The 24803-nt window shown below is 45.8% G+C and overlaps 3 protein-coding genes and 1 non-coding gene across 9 annotated transcripts in view; all 4 read right to left on the bottom strand.

Annotated features, from left to right (window-relative positions):
* Positions 1-519: 519 nt before the first annotated feature.
* On the bottom strand, positions 520-9254 carry ppp4r3a (protein phosphatase 4 regulatory subunit 3A). Of its 2 annotated transcripts, none has more exons than XM_086019353.1 (15): positions 8166-9254; positions 7494-7549; positions 7290-7388; positions 6399-7016; positions 5336-5413; positions 5135-5251; positions 4802-4918; positions 4426-4557; positions 3604-3706; positions 3362-3520; positions 3037-3206; positions 2661-2803; positions 2234-2424; positions 1820-2031; positions 520-1720 (listed from the first exon to the last, which is right to left on the bottom strand). In XM_086019353.1, exons 1-15 carry the CDS (start codon positions 8305-8307, stop codon positions 1592-1594), a joined length of 2466 nt encoding a protein of 821 aa, XP_085875479.1. In that variant the 5' UTR covers positions 8308-9254; the 3' UTR covers positions 520-1591. The 2 variants fall into 2 exon arrangements, with proteins under 2 accessions (XP_085875479.1, XP_085875480.1); XM_086019354.1 differs by having other exon boundaries at positions 2661-2800.
* Positions 9255-10459: 1205 nt separating this feature from the next.
* Positions 10460-15001, bottom strand: tcp1 (t-complex 1). The gene is made up of 12 exons (XM_086019623.1): positions 14846-15001; positions 14129-14214; positions 13914-14042; positions 13468-13565; positions 13275-13385; positions 13015-13196; positions 12656-12782; positions 12154-12329; positions 11948-12071; positions 11235-11427; positions 10986-11149; positions 10460-10849 (listed from the first exon to the last, which is right to left on the bottom strand). The coding sequence occupies exons 1-12, from the start codon at positions 14916-14918 to the stop codon at positions 10636-10638; spliced, it is 1677 nt and encodes a 558-aa protein (XP_085875749.1). The 5' UTR covers positions 14919-15001; the 3' UTR covers positions 10460-10635.
* LOC147128239 (small nucleolar RNA SNORA29) lies at positions 14447-14582 on the bottom strand. Its single transcript, XR_015084090.1, has one exon. It is a non-coding gene; the product is annotated as a small nucleolar RNA SNORA29 (small nucleolar RNA).
* A 580-nt stretch (positions 15002-15581) lies between the features above and the next one.
* The window catches only part of LOC147128235 (pleckstrin homology domain-containing family G member 1), a 59668-nt gene continuing 50446 nt past the window's right edge, over positions 15582-24803 (bottom strand). For all 5 annotated transcript variants that reach the window (XM_086018849.1, XM_086018851.1, XM_086018850.1 and 2 more), the window contains 12 exons: positions 23567-23717; positions 23144-23275; positions 22387-22569; positions 22226-22321; positions 21894-21980; positions 21600-21633; positions 21431-21523; positions 21271-21332; positions 20965-21156; positions 20543-20662; positions 18663-20472; positions 15582-18324 (listed from right to left, as the gene is read on the bottom strand). In XM_086018849.1, the coding sequence (XP_085874975.1) occupies positions 17360-18324; positions 18663-20472; positions 20543-20662; positions 20965-21156; positions 21271-21332; positions 21431-21523; positions 21600-21633; positions 21894-21980; positions 22226-22321; positions 22387-22569; positions 23144-23275; positions 23567-23717 (3925 nt within the window). In that variant the 3' untranslated portion in view covers positions 15582-17359. The remainder of the gene's footprint in view (positions 18325-18662; positions 20473-20542; positions 20663-20964; positions 21157-21270; positions 21333-21430; positions 21524-21599; positions 21634-21893; positions 21981-22225; positions 22322-22386; positions 22570-23143; positions 23276-23566; positions 23718-24803) is intronic.

Below are 24803 nucleotides of genomic sequence, written 5' to 3'. Positions count from 1 at the left end.
AATATCGGGGGGGAAAAAAACTACATTTAAATTGAACCCTGAAAGCTTGAACAAAACAGTGACACGGGAGAAAGGCAGGAAAATGGCTTTCACAATGAGGATTCCCTTTTTTGTGGGACTGAAAATGAATGCCGCATGCACAATGGAAGCTGCTGTCGAGATTTGAATACACATTCCTGTAGAGCTGAGCTATAAGCTGCAACTTAAATGACCCATGAAACGACGCACGGGTGACGCTTACATCTTCTCTTGCGGTACAAGTTTGCCATCTAGTGGACAAAGAGTGACCCTGCAAGCCCATGCCTTCACGTTTTCGGGTAAAATTGGTTAAAACTCGGGAAAAAGATGAATCTCCATCCATTTTCTATATTGCTTGTTAATCCCGTTTGATTCATTTGTCTAGTGACATAAAATCCATGATTTGTTGTAATACTTTTGTGTCCAGTGGAGTAACAATAACTTTGGGAAATCCTGATCTACAAACTATGCCACGACAAGGAGACACTTGAGGACAAAGGGTAGTAGGACGCCTTACAGCAAAGTTCATTTTAATGGTCCCAAGTATTCTGAACAACTAAGTGTACACTCATGTAAAAGGAAACAAAATGAGAAGATATGACAAAATACATCATATCTAGAATTCCACTCAATCTTTAATCAAGACGGGATTACAAATTTCTCCAAAAAATCTGCAGTTTCAAAGGGCAAAAATGGTAAAACTAGCTCACCTACTGAGGTCTTTAAAAACCTGTTCAAGTGTGACTGAAAACATCCTGAACATTTAAAGGCAGGTCTCTTTTTGTCGTCATTTACAAAAACGAAAAGGAGAAAGAAGAAGGAAAAAAAAAAAAAAAAAAAGGAGAATGGTTTGCGAGACAAAGAGAAAACGAAACAATCAAAGAAAATGCTGGCTTTTGTTTCTCTTCTCTTCAGAGAAATGTCTGCCGGAGAACGACAACACTGATGACATCATCAAACTACAAGAACGACAGCTCTCTTTGTCTGGTCCTACACGCTAACTTAAAAAGGACACAAAAGCAACAGGCGAGGAGGAGAGGAAGAAAAGAAGAAGAAGTGGATTCTGGCGAGGGGATGAGTGTGTGGGTCTGAATTGGCTGAACCATTTGGCCAAATGATGTCCTTCCCTGAGTGGGGGGCAGTGGGTGGGGGGCAGTGGGGTTATGATCCAAGTGCTCCAAGCTCTTGGGGGATTTCAGTCTGCATATACATGTTTTTTCTTTTTTTTTTTTTCTTTTTTTTTTTAATGTGGTCATTTCCTCTAACAGTGAGAGCTTTTTCTCACCGCGCCGTCCCTCCGCCTTGACTTGACGTCCCCCCCCCCCCCGTCTGTCCTCTCAGACGCGTCTTCCCTCCTGCTCTCCTGATTGGCACTTGTTTGAATCGGGCTGGTCGACGCGGGAGGAGGAGGAGGAAGAGTCCGTTCGCGTCCGTCTCCTCTGGTGACCCGGCCAGCAGAGTGTGGCTTTTCATTCATTCCATTTGTTTAAGGTTGATCATTCCCGTGTGAAGAAGAAATTCCTGTGTTCAGAAAACGTCTGAATCGAGCACAAACGGAGTCAGCGGCGCGCCTTTAGGAGTTCAGTTTGGACTTTTTCGTGGGTGGCAGAGGGTCGTCTTTACTCTCTCCTTCCTCCTCCTCGTCGTCGTCTTCCTCGTCTTCGTCGTCATCGGGGTAGTCCACCAGTCCCACTAATCCTCCCTGTAGAAAACACGGGATTAACAAACTTTTATTTTAAGGCCATATTGCCCGATCCTACTATCAATCAGCGCATTCTTTTTTTTTTTTTTATAACCGTACCTTTGTGGTTACCGCTGGGCTGGCGCCCGAGCTCCGCGTTCCCGAGCTGGGAGACTCTGGTGAGCCGGGAGAACCGGGGTTCAGGGAGGCAGATGACGGCGGGCTTGAAAGGCTGGTTTTGGTGGAACCAGAAAAGGAGAGTTTGAAGCTCGGGTTCTGCCTGCCCGACAAGCTCGACTTCCCCAGAACCTCCTTGTCATCTGCGTCTTTCACTGCAGGCAGAGATGGACCCGAGATGCCACTAAGCAACACTTCACAACACCTCGAGCAAACTTGGAAGCTACACAATCGAAACGCTTGTAATCTCCATTTTATTTTGAGAAAATACAATAGAAATAGATAGCGGAAATGCGTATCAATAATGGGGAAAATCTTTTGTGTGGTTTAAAAAAAAAAAAAAAAAAAGAAACTTGCATTTCTTCCTCTCCATAAACTTGCTGATGGGTTCCATGAGGTCCTCCTCGCTCTTCATCTTTTCTGAGGGACGTACGACGGCCTCGCCATCCTCCAGGTCCTCCTCGTCCGTGTTGAACCACATCTCCTCCTCGTCCTCCAGTGTCCGCGCGTCGCGGCGGAAGCGGTGGTTCCTCAGGATGGAGCGCATGCTGATGGGCGATGAGGTACATGTTACATGTTTGGACGAAAAAAAAAAAAAAAAAAATTGTAAACAATACCATGGAACTATTCATTTGATTCCCATCGACTTTCTTTATGGCAAACAACTTGGACCTCAACTCGTTTCTTGCAACATTCTCTGACATCTTTCACTGAAGCTAAACTCACCTTTGTCCAATTTACATCAAACACAACATTTGGGTCAAATGTGAAGCTGTCTCTCTACCTGTCTAATTTGGGGTTGTCCTGCCTCTCGCGCTGCTGTTCATAGCGCAGTTTAAGGCCCTTGAAGGTCTGGACATAGTCCACGTCCTCCAGAGCCTTCCAGTAATTCTCAATGATGTGAGCAGTGAGAGACTTCACATCCTCCTAGGAGCAATGGAAAAGAGGAGAGGGAGGGTGATGTGGGCAGGACGGGTGCGAACGCATCGGAAGGGAAGAAGGTGGTACGGATGAGGAGGAGAAAGAGGAGGAGTGCAATGTGGAAAAAGAAAAAGCAGCAGCACAAGGGGAGGAAGGGGGGAAAATACACCATACAAATTAATAGGCAGTCATTTGTTGACACCCCCTGAATTCTTAATGATTTGGAACCAACTACTCACCACACGCACATACTCAAACATCTCAATGATGGCCGAATTCATGAGATTGTAGCGCGAGCCGTTCTTGAGGAAGGCCTTGACGACGGGCTCGAAGAGGAAATTCCTCATAATGTAGCGGTTGTAGAATTCATCTTTCAGACCGATGATTCTACGCATGAAGCGCAGGGCACCTGGCGTAAGACGGGAAAACGTTTAGAAAATGACAAGATGCTTTAAAAAAATTAATAAAAATAAAATAAAATGAAAAAAATTACTATTTTTATTTTTTTATTTATTTATTTTTTTTTAAATCAGACTTAGGGTGAGATGAGCCCCCCGAACTCACATAGTGCCAAGAAAGCGTGCTGAGAGGCAGTGAGTACCAGGACCCTCCTGAGAATGTCCTTGTTGATGATGTAGTTCTTGATGTGGTAAGTGTGGTGCTCCACGCAGAACGTCAGCAGTTCCAGGATGAGCGCTAACAACTGAGATGTTTGGAAATCATCTAAGAGAAGGGAAGAACATTTTGTTCATCAACAGCTTTTCGACACAAGCACCTGGCCTTGTTCACAGTGAACATTCTCGTACCTTTGCTCGGCGTTTCCTCGGTGGTGTTGGCCAGTAGCGGAGCTGACAGGACGTGCATACAGTGCTTGTAGAAGAAGCTCAGGAACTCTGTCTTTTCGGTTTTCTGTAGAAATAGTAAAAATAGATGACACTTTGAAAAAAAAAAAAAAAAAAATGTGCATCAGCCATGTGAAGTTGTGTGAACAAAAGCGCAGTAATGACATCACTTGTTACGATCAACTCTCTGACCAAGTTGCTTCTGAAATGTTCAGCAAATTCAAATTTCTTAAAAAAATTTAAATAAATTAAAAAAAAAAAAAAACACTTGCGGGAACAAAGTATAATTCCTTGCCGTTTTGTTGGCAAACAACATTTCAACATCCGCACGTGTACTTGCTTGCTTTAAGCTAACGTCAGGCGCTGTCGCACAACCAATTACGCGCGAAGTTGCACTTCCGTGACAATTTCAATTTGAAGCACACATTACATCCTTTTACTATTTGTTTTACACATATTCAATATCAACCGCGCTCTATTTCCACGACATTTCCGAAGTAAAGAACATCTGACGCTGTGATCCACCGTTGTTGCGTTGCTGTTGCCGGGCGTTGGCGCATGGTCACGTGAGAACTGGGACCAGCGCCTCGTCGTCTCAGGAAAGATGCATCCGAATTACACGCACGTTTTAAAAGGTATTAAGGACCCAGTTTCAAAAATATTGTACCCAGTCCCCAAAAACACCAGTTCAATGTGTACGAAACTTAAAAAATATTTATTTTTTTAAATTGAGAATACTTGTGTGTCCAGGTCGTATTTGTTTGAAGCACCGCTGCACAAACTCACATTTGCGGTAGCCAGCATGTTTTCTGGATCGACCAGAGTTCGGAGCAGACCCATCAGCTGCACGGCCCCTCCCAACTCGGGGTCTGTGTCACAGATCATGTGTTCTATGATGAGGTTGATCAGTAGGATGTCCTGAAAGGCCCCAAAAAAACAAAAAAAAAATAGTAAGAACACACGTTTAATACTAGGGCTCGACCCAAAGATACATTTGGAGGCTTTTTTTTTTTTTTTTTTAATAGCTTTTGCCAGCTTCAAGGTGACACTGCGACCGTCGTGGTTTGTCGTTTATTTACCGAGGGGTAGCAACAATTTTCTCCCAGTGTGTAAGTCTGCACGCGGTTAAATGATGTGGTTTGCATGAGTCAAGAAAACTCACGTCATCATTTTGCTGTGACTCCTGCATGACAAATTCTCGTACCATGGAGGGGTTGTACTCCACCAGATAAGAGAAGATATCGGTTGCCGCCCCCCGCACCTGAACGTCATCCATTCCCTGTCACAAGCACAGGTTGCGTCAGTCTAATATTAGTTTTGCCCAAGAAGGTAAACAGGAACAATTCTCTCACATTCTTTTAATTGCTGCTAAAAAAAGATGGAAAACAGGAACAAGTGGCACGGCTTCTTCTTTTTGCAAAGAAAAGCACGTGATAAGGTCCTAATAGTGAAACGGGATTGCAGCGCATACGCCGATTCAAGTGTCTCGACTCACCAGTATGACCTCCAGTGCAGGGAGAATACCCATATTTGACAGTGTCTTGAAGAAGGCATCTCTGTTTTGAGGTTGTAATGTTTGTGAGAACGCACAGAATTCCTTCAAGAAGTTAACCTGCGAGGGAAAAGGCGCCGTTAAATAAGAAATCACTAACAAACGACTGCTTCGGCTCGGAGCCAAAACGAATCTCGGTAATACCAGCTCGTGTCTTTTGTCATCGTCCGTCGCCTCGTCTGTTAGCTGTGCAAAAAGATCCGTCAGGAACTTCTCATCGTCCTGTCATTGAAGAGGGGGAAAAAAAAAAGCGGTGAGCGCCATGTATCACAAAAATAACCATTTTCAGCGTGCCGCGGAATAACCAAGTGAAAGTTTGCAACCTGAGCGAAGAATATACTTCGTTTGGAACTAACTCAGCTCACATTTTGTCATTATTCCAAGTACAATGATTTTCTCAGCGTTAACATTATAAAGATCACGACTGACCTGTTTTCTGATTCTGAGCCGTGATTGGTCGCTGTGAGCGGTTGTGATGTCATTTTCAGTCGACAGAAGACAAAATGGCCGCCCTCAGAGATGGCTAAAAATGAGTGCCATTTTGCTGCTTAACTTAGATTCCACAAACGCAAAATTGATCACAATGCCCTGTTTCAACTAGTGGGCCTGCCGGGAACATATTCTTGGAAAGAAATGTGTTTGGGTTGACTTCCGCTTCATACTAAAATATCGCGGTCAACTTTGCACTGAAATTCACCTGAGGCAACAGCCCACATGCACGCACGTTTCGTTTCAGTTTTCTAGTACTCAGCATAACCGGTTTACACAACACTTCTTGGTCTCTATGGAGACAACTACACACACACACGCTTTGCACAAAAGGTCACATGATCCTAAAAAAAAAAAAAAAGAAAAAAAAAGTCAGATGGAAAAGGAATGTTCTCAATGGGAGACCTTTGATTAGTCAAAGGTTTATAGTACGGTCAGCTTTGCGCTGGAAAAATGTGCACCCTGTCGTTTTTTATTTTTATAGTAAGTTAGGTTTTCAAATTGAAACAAAAGCTGCAGAGAGTTCCGTTGAGTCAGCAGCAGCATCTCTTATAAAGTTCAATGAAAATTTGAATAAATAGTTCCCTTTAATTAACATTTTCATTGATCTCATATCGCCGTCAGATTTTTCAAATTGTCCCGGGCGATAACCGAAGACCGCGTATTTTACCCTCGAATCTAAGGTGGCACAAATCAATCGATGATGACACCAGCTTACCTGAAGCATGCCCACAATCTCCACCTTGTTGAAGAAGATGAAGGAGTGCAGGGTGGACAGCATGTTCTCCTCAAAGACGGAGGGAGTGGGCAGTACCATGTCCTGAATGTACTGCACCCGATACGTCTGGTGGATTTTCTGACGCAGTTCAGGGTCCGAGATGGGAATCACCTCCTTAAAGCGGGCGGTCTTTGTGAGGAACTCGCGGTGCCGCCGCGGTTGCTGCAGCGCGGGGTCGAACTCCAGGCAGCCGATGACGTCCATGATGCACTCGTCCGAGAACATGACCTCGAAGAGCGCCGTGCGGTTGAGCAAGAAAATGCCTTTGATGATTTCGTAGAGGTGGTGCAGTCCCTCCCGGTTCTCCAGGTCCTCGCACACGCGGAACAGTTCGAGGAGCTTGCGGATGTAGCCCTCGTTCTCCACGGCCAGCGCCAGTTTCTCGCGCCGCAGCGGCGACGGCAGCGAGGACGCCACCAGCTCCGCCAAGTCCTCCAGACGATTCAGTTCGCACGGCGGCAGCTCCAAACCGGGCGATGACATGTCATCGAAGCGCTCCTCTTCCAGCTCGTCCACCACATCTTGGGTGATGTCCACAGATGGGTCCTTTCCTTGCACCTTGAGAATGGGAAAAAAAAAAACGAATCAGTGCTGATACAGACACAAGCGGCGGGTGGTAAAATCAACTAAAATAAAAAGATTGATACACATGTCCCCGCTTCAAGACGGAATTACGGTCAGATTTGAAAAAAAATTATCTTAAAAATAAACCCTGGACTGCCTGTACTGTATCTCATAACTGACAATGCTCTTGACGGCAAAATAAACACAAATGTAGCTGACAAACACGCAAAGAGAGGGGGGGGGGGGGGGGGGGGGGGGTTCAGTAACCTGGCAAATTTTCTCCCAGATCTCATCGCAACCGGCTTTCTCCTGAAAGCTGAGGGCCAAATCGTAGTTTTCGGCCTCTGACCACACGATGAGCGTATCCTGTCAACAATAGAAGCAAAACGTGCATATCAACACGTACGAAATGGTGAGACTGCACATGAGCTTTACAAAAAAAAAAAAAAAAAAAAAAAAAGGAGCACCAACCTGCTGTTTCTGGTACGCTGTGTTTGTGTTTATTTTGGACTCCAGTAGTAGAGAACCTTGAGGGCAACAAACAGAAAAGAAATCAGAGTGGAAAGTATTGGCAGTGGGAAGTAACAAAGTACAAGTACTTAATTAAGTAGGTACTTGAATATTCATGTTTCTCTCAACATTTCACCTTTACTCCAAACATTTGCACAGATGTCTGCACTTTCTACTCCTTATTTTGTCAAAATAGGCGCTTTATTTTTGTCAACCTTCGCAGATGACAAGATGTAACAGAAAAAAATGTGCAATGAAGGACATTTTTTCATTTAACTTTTGTATAGTAGTTTCTGAACAGTACCTGCAAATAATAATAATAATAGTTAGTTTTCTGAAATCAAGTGTCAATACTCTTTTTTTCATGGAGAGGGTAATGACCATAAAATGCAAAATATTGGGCTGATTGTTCTGATATTTTCAGAGGTTGAAGTGGGCATGAGTAGAGATGTGAATGTGAATTTCGATAACAATTAGTCATAGTTTTCTGACATTAACGAGTTTAAGAGTGTCCCACGTTTTTTTTTTTTACTGTACTTCTACTCAAGTACGGAGTGTGATGACTTATGCCAACTCTGATTGCTACTGGCGAGTGGCTGTCAAGGTGTGCATATGCCCGCCAAACGTACTCACCGTCACTTTCGGCTCGCACCAGAAGAGACGTGCCTTTCAGTCGGTCCACATACCCCGACGAGACGTGTCCGGTGCCGCGGTCGTCCCACTGTCTGTCCTCATTGAGGGTATAGACTTTGACTCGTCGTCGAGTGTCCGTCATCCTGGCAGGTGGTCGTAAGCGGTCTACCCCCTCCAGCCAACCCCTGCTGGGCTGTTACAGGGTACCTGCTTCACCTTAGCAACGCCACAACTTCCAAATTCACCTCTCGGAGCCGGTCCAATAATCGAAGACGACAGTGGCCTTACGAGCTTGTCAGATGACCCCAAAATGTCTCCTCCGTAGCAGGTGCAACTCTATCGTCACACCAATGTATTTACACTATATTATTTCCACCGAGAGATTTTTTTTAATCACCACCCATTACATAAAAGCCACCGTGAAGAGTGGTAACAACAAAACATGATAAATGTACAACGCGGAGGGCGTAGGAGTTTATACAACCGCTACACCGCGCAATGTTGACATCAATTACGTGCCCATTAATGTGCGAATAAATCCAGAAGTCGACTAATTCACCCCCCAAACACTCTCCCGTTGTTAGTTGTGCTCAACACGCACACAACGTTAGCGAATAGCAAAGCTAACAAGCTGACTTGCCTCCATGTAAGCCAAATCCAAGCGATTCGTATATTGACCGTGTTAAGGCAAAATGACCCCAGCTGCACACCGAGAACATTATTTTCACATTTGCGGGCAGTACTGAGCGTTTTTTAAAATCCGAAACAATGTTTCGAAATAGCACTCAATAATGCGCCAGCTGGCTAGCGCTAGCTGCTATTTCTTCCCAAAGTGTTCCGCCATGTTCTGGCTCGGGGCCGCGGAGAGAAAACTCTCTCCTTTCTGGTACTTATACATCCCAAAAATAATGCCAAGCAACAACCCGTGAGCGTCAAATTAATTCGAGCGTTTTGCTTTACACCGTATTGCTATTTGTCATTCTTTGGCGATGTCTTGCTCGGATATTTGCTAACAGTCCCCCGTGAGTATTCAGCCATCTTGGGCCCCAACAGACTGTACGGGGTTTCCAGCACAGCAACAACAGGGCAGCCCGCCACATTTAAAGAGACAGTGCATGACGGAAGTCACGTTCGCTTTATTACGAGCAAGTAATAAGGAGTCAAGTACTCGCACAAGTACAGAAATAGTTGTGTAAAATAAGATAAAAATAGTCCTTTGGGGACGGTGCGCGATGCTATTTAGGACCTCCCTTTTGTTTTTGTCTAACTCATTCTCCGTAAAGAATCGCATTTTGTGGAACTAAACATGGACGATTTACTGGGGCGGCACGGCTCTGGTAGAGTGGGCGTCTGCCCACCCGAAGGTTGAGGGTTCGATCCTTCATGTCGAAGTGTCCTTGGGCAAGTTACTGAACCCCCAGTTGCTGCCGATGCTGCATCATCAGGAGGTAAATGAGGAAACTGTGTTAAAGTACGTAAGGTAGAAAAGCACTATACAAGTGAAAGCAAATTTAAGGAAAATTCACCAAACATTGCACACACATTGGGCCTGGTGAAAAATTGTATTATTTTAAAGTTGTCATGCACGGGTAGTGCGCCCAACAGAGAGTTGACAGCGCCATATCCCGGTATGATTGACCTTAGGCCCTCTGGCTTCAAAAATTGGGGGACTGTGAGTAATTGACTGTAAAATTTTGTCCCATTTTTGCACATTTACAGCCATCATACTTATGCCCCCTCATCCTAGAGTCTTAATCTTTTATAGGGCATATTTTAACAAACTCCTCCTAGAAAATGTATCAGATCGTCTTCAAACTCTGCGTGTTTCAACTTCAGTCGTTTAAGATTAAAAGTTATTGAAATCTTGTCGTTCACCGTGGCCATGGCGATGCAGTTTTTTACAAAGAAAAAAATAGCTGTATCTGAGGTTCTAAAGCTGAGCGAAAACTCATGAAACTTTTGCACACACATCAGACCTGAACTATATTGTAATTGCACATTGTTTTTTAAAAAACGCTTTTCAAAAATAATTTCTTTGCTGTTAAAAAAAAAAAAAATATTCATGCAGTGTTGTCATATTTATGTCATGATTTATCAAGAGTTTTAAATTAGCCCAAATGTAGGGAGAATAATTTAAAATAATTCATAGATTTTATTTCAACTTCCCACCCCAGTTTGAGAACCCCTGTTACAAACAGCCACGTGTAAAGAGCATTGGACTTAATAAAACAAAGTCATATGACCACTTTTTCATCCTTATTTGTTTTCAAATAACAGACCAACCACAAAAGATGTTGAACTTGAATCAATGGTCATTTTACCACCATTGGAGCTTTATTAAGTGTCCAAAACGAAAGGGCAAATCACTTACAGTCAAAGAGGATGAGGAGTGGGGACTCAGTAAACAGGCAAAGTGCAAAGCCTACATACACTTGAATCAAGAGCCGTCGAAGTGCTCCGTCATGTGAACTTAACCCTCCAGAGACCCGGAGCGTACGGCGTCTTGGTAAGACGGGCCGCCCTCCTTGGGCTCGGGGAAGAGCTTGATGAGGTCGTCAATGCGCAAGATGGTGATGGCCGCCTCCGTGGCGAACTTCAAGCTTTTGGTCTTCACCATGGTGGGCTCGTACACGCCCGCCTGCCTGTTGTCCCGCGGCTTGCCGTTCAACAGGTCCAGACCGATCCTGACCCAACACACACCCCCACCCACTGGTCAAATACAGTACTGCAGAGCCATCCATCAACTCTCATTGGTTGTGTAAGGAATCACTGATTTAAAAAAAACAACAAAAAAAAACAACAATTTTCACAAACACTCACCACTTGAGATTCTTGCGTTCAGGATTGACCTGAGCCTCGTTGTGGAAGGCCCTCAGCTTGGCCACCAGGTCCGTCGAGTCCTGCGCCGCATTGACGGCCAGCGTCTTGGGGATGACGAGCAGTGAGCGAGCGAACTCGGCGATGGCCAACTGCTCTCGGGAACCCTGAGAAAACATCACAACGCAAAAGCGGCACCTTCACCCATGGGTCGAGTCGACACGGCGCATAAAGATGCGGCGCTTTCCTTACCATGCTGGTGGCGTAATTCTCCAGATAGATTGACAGCGCCGCCTCCACGGCGCCCCCTCCCGGGACCACCGATTTGGACTCCAGCACCCTCTTGACCACGCAGAGCGCGTCGTGCAGCGAGCGCTCCATTTCGTCACACATGAAGTCGTTGGCCCCACGTAGAACGATGGAGGCCGACGTGCGCGCTTTGGTGCTACAAGTTGGGAGAAGGCAGTCACAGATGATGAATCTTGATGGCATCATAGAGTAGGGCTCAATATTCCGATAACCGATTCATTCAAAATATATTTAAATAAAATATCTTCTTTGCTTCCTTAACAATCTGCAAAATTTGCCTGAGCTTTTTGGCAGGGGGATGTTTGCATGTCATTATCTTTGTCTAATGTTGTAATGTGATTTCATATATTTTTTAAAGGCAAAACAAATAAAAATGGCTGATTTCTGCCCCATACTCAAAGATAAATCCGGCCAGCCAATTAATCGATCGCGCCCTATCGTAGAGTACGAACTATTTTTAAAACTCATCTAAAAACACTTATTCTTTGGCTTTCGACTCAGCATAAGACTTGGGCATTGCTTTGGTGTTTTATTGGGTTCATTTTTGTTTAAGATCTCTGTCTTCCTATTTCTGATTTTTACTTTACGTAGAGCACTTTGAATGCAGCTGTGGTTGTTTCTAAAGTGTTCTATAAATAGTTAAGTTGGGCATTTACTTCTTGACGAGGATGAGCTCATCGTCACAGATGCGTTCTTGCACGACCTCCTCGGCTTGACCCAGCATGGTGGCCTCAAATGTCTCCTCTCCCTCCAAGTTAGTCAGAGACGGGCAGATGGCGGCTGATAAAATGGACAACAACCCCAAACATATGAAGATAACATCGTCAAATGTGGAAAAGGGCAAGCAGGCCCGTCGCCTTACCGCCTGTGGCCTTGGCGATGCGTTTGAGGTCCCTCTTAAGAACTCTCCTCACAGCCATGGCGCCGACGTCCACAAAGTATTTGAGGCACATGTCGTCGATGCCGCCGGTGGTCAGCACCACGTTGGCGCCGGACGCCAGGATCTTCTGGATCCTCTCCTTTGTGATGTCGGACTCCCTGCGACAAACATTGCATTGCTGTTCACGATGCTGGTGCTTTCGGTATTGGCGAGTACTCAAAGAGTGAATACGCGTACTAAGTATCGGTCCGGAAAAAAGTGGTATCGAACATCCTTAGTTGGAGCTAATGTTTATTGAAATGTCCAGCCCCCAACGTAGACGACAGCTAAGCATGAAGCTGCCGTCTTCGTTTAAAAAAGGCTTCAATGCTTTATCCCACGCGTATCACTGTGTAAACTACTTGTTCAGTAACACAGCAAAAATAAATGGGATTTTGTATATACACACATAAAAAAATAAATAAATAAACACTTCCCAACCAACCTTTGTCGGATTTGGTCCAGCTTTTCTGGATCGTTGATGACGACTTGGACGCCCATCTTCATCTTCGTCTTCTGCAGGCTGAAGTCCAGACAGGCAATCTTAGCGTTGAGAACTCGCTTTGTCATGCCTACGGCACAAAACACAATTTTTCTCGAGTTTCGTTTCATACACATCAGGACACAGGTGTCTGGTCAGGAAAGAGTTGCCACAGGCTCCAAGCCACCGTGACGTTCTCCCCAAAGCCAGGTTGCTGTATCCCACGCGTATCACTGCCTACGTCATCGCAAAAGACACGGCAGCAAATAAAAATGGGAATGTGTTTTCGATTCGGGAATTTCCAGCGTCCGGAAGCGACGTACCTTGCGAGCCGACCGTGCAGTTGAGCGCGTAGCCGTTGACCAAGAAGCTCTCCTTTTGGCTGCGACCGTGCGCTTTCAGCACATTGACAGAGTTGATGGGGTATTTGGCCATCCCTTTGCTGTCCACAAACTTCACCGCCAGGGTGGCGTCCACCACCATGTTGGCGAAGAAGTCGGCGTCACTGACAACTCGGGGTTAAGGCGGCAATCGACGCGGGGGCGGCTTTTGCTTCGGTAACATCTCAAAGCAGAAAGGATACACTCCGATGATCTTGGAGGACATGGAGGTCTTAGCTGCGTTGAGCAAGCACTCCCTGCCCATGTCGTCGGTTCCGATGGTGAGATTCTCATTGATGTAGCGCACCGCCTCCCTGGAGCAACCAAGTCAAATTGCGTCAGACCGTCTCAAGTGGGCGGCAGGTGGCCAACCTTCATCGGGGGAGGACGTCTCACTTGCAAGCCAGTCGATAGCCGCTGATGACCGACGTGGGGTGAATCTTCTGCTTGACCAGTTCATCGGCACTCTTCAACAACTCCGCGGCGAGGATGACCTAACGTAGATAGGGACACACGCAGGAGAATTTCAGAACTGACTTCGTCAAACACATAATGGTGTTTGTTTTCAAATATCCGCTTATAAAGGGTTAGATCACTGCAGATTGGTCCTATTCGAGTACCCATCTATGGCGTTTTGCATTGTGTTATCAATAAGCTAGCAGGTGTTCCATCTTTTCATTAGAGGCAGCAGAAGTGAGGCTGCATATCCTCTTCAGACACAGATGGGAGTTTCTCTCTCCTGTTAGCATAGCCACACGCCCGTAGCAGTAGGCAGACGTATGGTACTATAACAGGACACGATAGCGCACCACATGGTAGGTCCCGGCGACATTTTGACTCACCACAGATGTGGTCCCGTCCCCAACTTCCTTGTCCTGCAGGTCGGCCAGCTCACACAGGACCTTGGCAGCTGGGTGCTCCACTTCCAGGAGCTTCAAGATGGTTGCTCCGTCATTGGTGATGGTTACGTCCTACAGGTGCATTTCACCAAAATGACTGAGTCAAACACTGTTATATATATTAAAAAAAAAGGTGGGATGCGATCAACTAAACTCACCCCAATGTCATCCACCAACATTTTGTCAAGGCCCACTGGTCCAAGGGAGCTCTTGACGATGTTAGCAATGGATGCCGCAGCCATGACTGAAATGACAAAAACGCTACTTCCAACACACATCTATCTCCATTTTATATTTCTTTATGAAAATGCCGCTTTAGAATATTGGATTTAAAAAACAACAACAGAATACGGATGTTTTGAGTCTGATGCACTTTGGGCGGGTGCGTTTCCCCCTCGCCCCCCCCAATCAAGGCATCAAAAAAGTATAGTAAAATTGAGGAGGACACATCATGGATCATAAATATATTAGTTTTGTTAGTATTATTCTGTCATTTTATTGGGTGAGGAAACACAGAAGCAACCACACCTTCAGACCATGACAGATTTCTTCTATCCCATTAGCATAGCCATCCATTCATGGTTAGGGAGTGGAAGGTACATATATGGGATTCCAATAAAAGCGAATTATAAATTAAGGTGCAGCTACGGCTGCCATATGATTGTTACTTATTATACTTTTTTTCACTTTGGGGCTGTTATGTTAATGCATTGTAAGGCATACGACAGAGCATGACAGCCACTTTTAAGCTAGCGTTAGCACATAGCTCCGCACATGTGCTATACACAAAGCTAAAGTAATCGTTCATTTGTCAGCTATTACGGTGTGCGGAAAAGCGAACTACAAATGTCGCGTAGGTAAGCGCGACTACTCACCATTTTGGGTACGAACCGACTCGCCAGTTGTTCGCTGGCCGAACACGTTTAACGGACCTTCCAGTAGCGACATTTTGGACCACCACACTACCAAGAAGAAAGAAAGCGGAGGCGCAATGCACTGTGGTCTGTGGGTAAGCCGGCCTTCGTCGGAAACTTCCAGAAAAAAAAAAAAAATCATTCTCACACCAAAGATTTAATTGTGTACATTTCTTTAACTAATTTATCATTTATATCACATATGTATATGATGAATAAATGGAAAGAAACGTAATCAATACCAAGTTCTTACATCTTACTTTGTATAAACTACATATCCCATAAACCCGTAATTCTTCTTCGTGGAACATGTCGGTGGGGCAGAGTAATCTGACAGTGCGCTACCTGCTGGTTATGATCACTATGAGGGGACACAATTTATCCTTTGGATTATTAACATTAAAAAACGTTTTTAACAATTATGTATGGCGTTAATAACGATAATGTTTCAATATGCTGTATTTTTATTTGCTTTTTATTATGTCAAAGTTATTTAGTTGTATTTCCTTATTCAATTTTTAACTCAAGATTTGAAATTTGTCTTTGCTGATTAGTCAAAATCTCACTGATCCTGCCTCATCGTGCAGGTTTAATTTTTATTGCCCACTATTACATCACATGCGCGACATTACACAGCTCGGTGAACAGTTATTAAATTATTTTCATTTAATTAATGACAAAAAAAAACACCACCACATAGTTTAGACTGAAATTTATTACCTCCAATATGTTGTTTTGTTGGACAATGACAACTAGGCCGTTAAAAAAATACAGTACACTTGACCTAAACAATAAAGCATTGTAAAGCATACTATTGCATGGGCATACAAGAATAACTTTCCTAAAATGTACATCTTTACAAAGTGTTTACAAAGTAGACGTTTGAAGAAAAGTGCAAAAAAAAGAAGGAGTCAATGAAGACCAACAATCCCCACCAGTGAAGCAGAGGACAAACGTATACAATGAAACAAAAAAAAAAAAACATACTTCATATTACTGATATTTTTGATGCTTGTGTCCTGATATGAACAGTAGACTGACTGTGATGTTGTGCTTTCTAACTTTTGGAACTTGCATTTAAGCAGTGCATAACAAAACAAACAAAAAATGAAAAACTACCAATTCACAGTATTTTACTCTAATTTGGCGAATGAACACCCCCAAACATCAGAATAATCTTTTAATAAATACAATAGTCTTTCATTTACAACCTGTAATGGACCTGCCCTTGCATGAACAGTCGTAAAGTATCACAGGGATGCTTTTGAATAAATAAGATGGCGTGTGTTTCTGTAGTAAAGTTGCTGCTGTCTTAAACATACTAATAAAACCTTTTAAATCAACACCTCCCTTCAACTGCGGATGTATAATCAGTAGTGTGCTACACGTTTGTGATAAACACTGACTTTCCATTGAAGTATAAGTAAGGGATGGACATTTCACTCAATTAACTGTGGAAAATTGCCAATCAATTAATCGATTCATTGTTCATTTTCAAAATATTAGAAGTGGGATGATGGACTCTGATATGGATGTAGTTTAACTGGCTTTAGATAACCAAGTAGTGCACTTAACTGCTTGAAGACATTAATCAACAATCAATTCCACATAGTCAAGAGAATTCTTAATTATTATGCCCATCCCTATTATACAGTACTGCAAGTCTTTAAAACAATTCTCAATGCTAGCCATTATGGTCCCAGAATGTGATTTGTAATTACAAAAAAAAAATCCACGTGTTGAGATGCATACATACGTTTGCCTTTTCCTCACATGGTCAAAATAAATATCACTCCTTAAGTTTCTTATTGATAATGCAAAATATCAGCAAGTTTCTTTGTTTTAAAGCATTATTGGTGGCAAAGTTGGTGAAGAAAGGGTTGAATCTTAGATTTGTAAAAGCTAACATGTAAACCTGCGTTATTTGTGTTCCATTTACTGCTAAGCTGCGTGTAAGTGACATCCTAGCCTGAATACAGCCATTCTGAAAACATGCACATTTGTGAAACTTAAGCACAATTTGATAAAATTCGCTATGTAGGCTTGGCGCTGAAAATGCGGATTCAAACCAAAGAGCTTGAAGAGGTTCACCGGACAACATCCTCCAAAGATCATCAGATGGTGTCCCGGTTTGGCCACTGACGTGATTCGACCGTTATTAATTAGTAACACCCGTTGTAGTTGGACTTCTTGAGAAGACAAAGTGCTAAGGCGGCTCGCAAGCACGATTGAAAGCGCCATTGTTCACCATTAACAACATATGTCTTTTACGTTGAAGCCGGTTACATGAAATAGAGGTATTTACAGTATGTTAGGTGTTAGAAAATATCTGTTTTGGCTTGTGTAGAACTTTGTGCTATATTCCCTTTGTGGGGTAAACTGTTGGTAAAGTAGCAGTAGTAGCAGGATCCCTTATTTGTCGTTTGTACGTATGTCGTAGGTTATATATATTTAGCTTTTGGTTGTGAGGTCAACTCAGGCAAAGCTACTGGAGCTCAGACACTGGAACTTTTCCCTAAGAGACTGGACGATGTTGGGCTGGCTTTGCTGCGGTTCACTCCAAAGGTATTTCTCCAGATGCTCGCGTTCCAGAGATCTCAGCGGGTCACTGGAGTGCACGGGCGTGCAGGGCAAACTCCGCGAATGGACCAGAGCCCGGTTTTGGTAGGTACAGCCGGCCGCCGAGCCGCCGCCCCTTTGCCGCGCCGCGCCGCCCTGCCCCGGTTCCGCTTCGTCCTCCGAGCGGATCTCCACGTAGTCGTCGTCGTCGTCGCCGCCGTCCTTAAAGTTGGCAAAGTAGTTCTGGGTGGCGGCGAGGATGCTCAAGGCCGACGCTCGGTTCAGGACCACCACGTGTTGGCCGTCGTGCAAGGTGAGGTCCGACTCTCCTTGGGTAGACCTCTCTGGGAGGCTACTCTGTCGCCCGGCGCGGCCCAAAGTGGGACCGTGGAGCCTTTCTGTCGATCCGTTACATTGAAGTCCTGGCTGGCTGTTTTTCTCCGGCTGCTGGCTACTCAGAGAGCCGGCCGACTGACAGTTCCGAGACGGGGAGGACGGTGCGTTAAAGGAAGGATGTCTCTTGACGGTACTGTAGACGTGCTCCTCTTTCTCGCTCGGAGCCGATATGCAGGAGCTCCATCGCTGGGATGGCGGGCTGCCGGGTGACGCCGGGGCGGTCTTGAGAGACGGGATGGAGCAGGAAGACGTCAGTCTCCGCTGAGGGGTGGAAGAGGCCCGCGTGTTGTGCAGGTCGCCGGCGGAGGACATGAAGTTGGAGAGCTCGCCGTTGCTGTAGGTGGAGTGGAGCCAGTCGTCCTCCAGGCAGGTCTCAGGCATGGACGGAGAGGAGGGAAGACCCGGATGAGTGTGGTGTGCAGTCGCGGAGGAATCCTTGAACATGATTTGGTCGTAAAGTTGGGAATACTCGGCTATCCTTGCACCTGATGACAGAATACGGGAGAAAAAGACCGTTGAAGGGTTTTGTCAACACTCGGTCAAACAGCAAAAAAGAGTGCTCCACAAAAATATTTTGGAATTGCCGAAATATTTACCACCAACTATGAATACTAAACCGTTGAATATCATTTACAACAAAAAAATAAATGCTTGGTCAATGGTTTGTTTTCACTTGTGATAGGTTGATGTGAAAAATGATCTGCCACCCCTCCACAACATTTCAAGTCAAACTATGAGGAAAAGAAATCCTCCCGCCTTGTGCTTTTTACGCTTTGAGGAGGTCACAAGACGCTAATTGTGGCAATGAAAAGTGTTGCGCTACCTATAGCGGCTCCGCCTTGCTTTTTTTCTTCAAGGATGGCCGCCAAGTCTTTCTGCCTCCTGTCAGCTCTTGCTCGACTACAAGAGTCCCCGGGATCCATGCTCCTCATGCGCAGCAGCTGATTGGCTTTCTTAATCTTCTGGCTATACTGCCGCGCCATCAAAAAGACACGACTCTTGCTTTTGTCCATAAGCTCCAGCGGAAAGTCGACCGACTCGCCCAGCAGGAGAGAGGAAGAGGCCAGAGGCGAGGCCAGGGGCGAGTCCAGACCTGCCACTTGCCCCGGGAACAAACTATGGATATCCTTCATGGAGTTCTCTCTCCGCGGGGGGATTTTTGGAGGAAGTTCCACAAGGTCGTCGTCCTCTAGCCGGAAGCTACCGCTGCTGAGGCGGGCCAGTCTGTTCCGCATGCTCTTCACTGTGCCTGGCTGGGGCTCCGGCACGAGCGGAAGGGGTTGCGAAGTGGGGACGGGGCTTGGACTTTCGTCTTCGGTGGTTCTGTCACTTTGAAGGTCAGGGAGGTTGATGAGCGGGATGTTGAAGGATTGTGACGAGCGCACGGGAGGGTGTTTCGGCTGACTCTTAGTTGGATGATTGGCCACGGGAGGCTTTTTTGTGGGACTGCCTTCGACTGCCGATTGGCGCTTGGCTGACTCACTGGCGCTAACCGGGAAGGCGGCAGGCAGTCGGTCGGCTTTCTTCTCATTGTTCCTGATGTAGTTCTCCAAGTCGTCCCAGAGCTCATCGACGCGCTCGGACATCCGATCCCCTTTCTGTGAGTGTTGGGAGGCCAACGAGGCGGATGAGGAGGAGGACTGCGGCTCTGAGGAACACGGGACAGGATGGAGGACGTCTCCGAGGTGAAGGCTCTCCTGGGAGACAAACTCTCGAAAGCTCCCGGTTAAGTCTTGCTCTGACGCCGTCAGAATGTCTCTCTGGGGATCGGCTTTGCGAGCTACGCCGATTCCCTGCACATCTATCGATGGGGGGTCCCGAAAACAAATGGTGTCATAGATGTTCTCCTCGACTATCTTGAGGTCAGGAATCTCAGCCGGTCTCCCTTCCTGGGCAGAGGACTGAATGTGCTCTTTGGAACAACGCTCTGAATTAATGATAGGCTCTGAGATGCCAGGGGCATCTGGACTATTCGGTGCCCGAGCCGCTTCGGAAGAAGCTTCTTTCCGTGTCGGGCATTCACCCGAATCTCTTCTAATCAGGCCCATCCTCTTGAGGTCTTCGTAGCTGATGTTGTCATACACGTTTTCGATATCGTCCGTCGTCAGCTGCTCGGCTGATGAGGATCCTGATATGTCATTGCTGGAGGACTCCGTATGAATCACTTCCAAGTTGTGGGCGGCCCGGCCGTCATCCGGACTTGCGCGAGCCTCGGTGGCATTCTCGCCTACGCTGCTCGCCCTCCGCAGAACCCTGTTGTCCCCGGGGGGAGGTTCGACCCGGACAGAGGGGAGCTGCTCCACGTGCCAGCTGCAAGGCCGGGCCGTCCTCGGAGACGGGGGGGCCTCCGATCGCTCACGGGGCGAGTCCGGTTCCGGTCCGCTCGGCTCGGTGGGAACAAACATCTGGTAGATGTCGTCGTCGTCGTCGTCGTCGGGGTGCACGGTTGGCTGTCTGGTGGGGAACATGGCCCTGCGAGCTCGGTGGTCCGCCCAGATGTTTTGAACGGAATGATCATTATCGGTCACAACTACGGATGGGATGGGGGACTCTGGAGGTTCTTCCGTCACACGAGCGGTCCTGCGGAGCGGCGGGTGGTGGCTTCCGTCCCTGACAAGGGATTCTCTGGCTCTCTGGATGAACACACAGAAAGATTTAGACCCATTGAGGTGCTGAAGCGACTGTTTTTGAAAAGTCCCTCACCTGAAGATCTGAAGCGCTCATGTTGAAGGTTTTCCACTGCTCTATGCTGTCCACCGATGCTTGAGGGTTCAGCCTCTTTCGACTGCTTTTGCCTGGGACCCGCAACCTCTTTCCGCCACCCTGCAGGCAGAGTTACAACATTCAGTGTCCGGTCCAAGAAAATGTCAGATGGGATCCAAATCAAGAGAAGACAGGATGAGGTCATGACTAGTTTCGCCGAGCAGAAGTTATGATCGGTTCAGTATGGTGCGTATTCGTTTGCATTCAACCAATCCGTGCTCTCTGGCACCATTTTGTTAGGAACCATTTTCAGTAGTATGGACTAGTAGTGAAAGGTGGCGCTATAGTTACCAAATGAAGATTTCATGTGCTAACAGTAAAACGGCAAATCTAGTTGGCGATTTGCGATGAGCTCATCTTACCAGGACGCTATCGTCCTCGTCATCAGCATCTCGTTGGTGCGGCTCCTCCCCTTCCTCTCTATCGCTGTGGTCGTAGTGGTCAGCCGGGTCCAAAGACTCCTGTGATTGGTTGATGAGACTGCGGCTGCGGCCTATTGTGCCCAGAGCCAGCTGGGACACGGGCGAGAGCAGGCTTGCGCCCAGACTTGTTCGCTAGGGTGAGGGAAATTCAAAGGTTATGCAAGCATCATTGCGTGGGTGGACGTGGGTTCTCATGTTCCTCAACATTAACCCTTTAATCGTGTACCATCTTTGTTTATGACCAACCTTTTCTCCGTCGCTGTTGGCTGCATTCTGCTTGGCATTCTTCAGTAATTTCGATAGCGGTTCTGAGGAGACAAATTCATTATTGAGATTTTTTTTCTTTTTTTTTTTTTTTTTATAAATCAGGTTCAATGATGCAAAACTTGCTAAAAGAAATGTCCACCTTTTCGGCGTCCTCTGCGAGGAGTGGGTCCTTCTTTGGTCTGTGGGGAATCCTTCTTGTCACTGTCAGGACTGTAGTGAAATCCAGGATGGTCTGGGAAAAAAACAGATATCGCGCGTTCATTTACCAAGTGAATATGAAATGAAAAAGTATATTGACTGGCACTTACGCATTGCATCCATCTCCAGGATGGCTTGTTTGGCCTGGAAAAGGACGAAATTAAACAGGTTAGACAGCCATAATCTAGGACACTAGGTGGCACTAAAATTACAACCTTGTTGAAACCTTATCAGAAAATAAAGACCTTCTAGAAAGAAATCTTGAAAATAAAATGGATCATGGCGGATTGGAAATTAATGAGTGCTTCAATTTTGGGTGTCAGGAATGAATGACACGAGATCATTGCACAAAACTTGTAACTTCCGAACAAAAGGGAAGCCACCTGCAGGGGAGCTGTCCTCACCTTGGCAGGGATTTTGGCAGGGTGATTTTCAAGTATGAGTCTCTTGAGGTGTAGGATCCACATGCGCTTATCTTGCTGGGACTTGGCCTGCGGGCAGCATCAAACATCAGAGAAGATCATCGCACTCATCCCCATGAGCTGAGATATGTTTGGGATAAAGCCCGAAAAAAAAAAAAAAAAACAAAAAAAAACTGGAACTCATTTGTAGTTTTAGTGCAACACAGGGGTTATGTAAGAAAAACGTCTTCGAAGGACATGCCTATGCAAAACGCTGTCGCGCTTGGATTGCGTTTTCAATTGTCAAAGTGGACACTTATGGAACGGTATGCTACCTGGACAGTGTGCTGTAGTTTGGGATTCTTGTAGTGAAAGACGCTGAAGCTCAGCGGTTCTTTCGGGATGATTTCCACCAGCATGAGGTTGCAGCACTGCACGAAGACGTCAGGTTAGCATCGGTCATCACAAAGCGCCACGTGACCGCGCCGCGACTGACCAGGATGTGAGCCTTGTACGTGAACGTTTCTTCTCGTTTCTTGGTGATGAGCAGGAGCTTGTCGAACAGGAAGAGCGTTCTCTCGTTCTTAGCTCGCTGCAGTCGAAACGTTCCTTCGAGGACCAGCTCTCCGTAGCCCATCAGGTCGGGGCCTTTCCAGTTGGTCAGCAAGCTCTGGATTTCCTGCGGTCACAGCAGATGTAGGTTAGTCAACAAAATAATCAGGTTACAGCAATAAGTTCTGCGAGGAGGGCGGTGGGGGGGGGTCAAATTATAACGCCATCAAAATTAAAGAACGATAACATTTTTGGCAAACGCAAGCCGCTTGAATGCTATCAAACAAATCTGTGACCCGGAAGCAGCAGACGGACAACAATGAATCCATGGACCAAATGCAACAAATGAGACGTGATTGTAAATTGAGCCAAAAGCATTCGAGAAACCCCGCACACATTCCTGAATCCAATTGACTATTCCGGCTTCCAGCTGACAGAAGAAACAAGCTGGCCTTTTATGTGCCCTCCTTATGCAAGGCCGTCATTAGCCCAGCGAAAAACTGTGACTTGCGTAAGACGTGAGGGAGGATCAGCGCTTTGGCTCGGTCCAACCCACAGTTCACATCATTCAAAAGAACAAAAAAAAGAAAGAAAGAAAGAAAGGCTCATCGAAAAGACTTCAATCGGGTATGTGATGCGACGAAAGTGCGCCGGCTACATTGTTTTTGTGATTTTGCCTGTCAGGAAGGATGTTTGTTTACCTGCAACCGAACAGCATGTTCGTGCTTCCTCTTCATGTCGTTGATGTGCCAAGCCACTCTCTGCATGGTGTCGATGGCTTCCTGCACAACCTCATACGTCTCTGTGTCCTTCTCCATATGGTTGGCTATCTCCTACAAACACACGCAAACATGCATATTGCCAACGTGAGCCGTGGATTGTTTTCCCCCTCTTAGTATGCTTGCCCATTAAAAGAAAAAAAACACATTAAAACGGATAAAAACATCCATTTTATCTGCAAGTGCACTTTGCTACATCCTCTTCTATTTACAGCATGGCACACACCCACAGGAGCATTCACGGCGAGTACCATATGTCTCCACATTTTGCTTTTGAAGGAAATGTGACGGATTTTTGTGCATTTGAAGCATGAAGGAGAAACCGGAGATGCCACGGGGACGTACGTGAAGCAGCAGATGGTACTTGAGGATCCTCTGCACCGGCTTGAGCAGGTAGGAGCCCAGGGGCAAGGAGTGGCGCAGAGATTCTTGGCGTTCGCGGAAAAACTTGGCCAACGCCTTGTTCCTCATGCACTCGGTGAGCACAGCCACCGACCTGCGGAGTCAAAACACAGCTGTTGTGGAGTCAACTGTAATTTGACAGCACGGGCAAGGGTGCAGCGCGTCTCGAGTGTCCGGCGGGCCGATAACACGTGACGCTTAATGCGCCGCGCCGCAACTACTGTGGAAATTACAACTGCAATGTAATTGCGGCAGAATGAATTCTGAAGTCGACAAAATCAATTTGTCTGGCAATTTATAGAAAAATGCACCCAAATTAGGGCAAGTTTCATAATGAAACAAGACAATGAGCCAAGGCACACTGCCAGCACAACAAAAGAACTCATCAGGGGGGAAAAGTGGAAGGCCTTAGACTGGCTAAGTCAGAGGTGCTCATAAAATGGCCAAGTCAAAATGATCTACCTTCCGGGTAGAGTATGTTTTGCGTATTTGTAGTGGGGTAAGTCCTACCCACTCCAAAAATGCAAAACATATTTATTTTCAAATATATTGAGGATTTTTTTATTGACAATGTATGTTGATGTACCTTGCCTAACCGCGTGAGCCAATGTTGCGCAACACAACATAATTAACTATGAAGGTGTATTTGTTTTTAATGTTATGGCGCCCATTAATTGGCTGTGAGACTGCAGTTCCTTTTACGGATGTTTATTGCCCAACACACCGTAGAACTAAAAGTTCAGACATAAAACATAAAGTAACGTATTCCATTTATGACAAAGATAGCTTTGCTTAGTGTCAAAGCTAAGCACGATAGGCAATGCAAAAATAGTGCTGACCACTTTGGCCTGCTTTCAACCAACGTCAGTCTTCTCCCAGAGATAATCATTACTGTCAAAAATGCGATGCGTCAACAAACTTGTTATATTAACTTTGTATATTCACTCGGCTTTGGCAAAACAACGAGGCATGACGAGGAAAAAGTAAGCGACACGCATGGTGAATGCCACTACGGCAAGTTCTAATCAGTCTCTGCGTAAAACGTAAATTCCGGTATGACATTTTCAAAATAAAGTAAAGGCATTTTATTTCAAAATACAGATGGCAGCCGTTACAAATGCTACCTTTGCGATCGGCGTATTGAGCACCCCTGTGCTAAATCAATCACCGGAGCTTAACC

Source organism: Filicampus tigris, chromosome 20 (genome assembly GCF_054856515.1).
Source record: "Filicampus tigris isolate MCC_2025a chromosome 20, RoL_Ftig_1.0, whole genome shotgun sequence".
Classification (NCBI taxonomy): domain Eukaryota; kingdom Metazoa; phylum Chordata; class Actinopteri; order Syngnathiformes; family Syngnathidae; genus Filicampus; species Filicampus tigris.
This window is presented reverse-complemented; position numbering and strand designations above follow the sequence as displayed.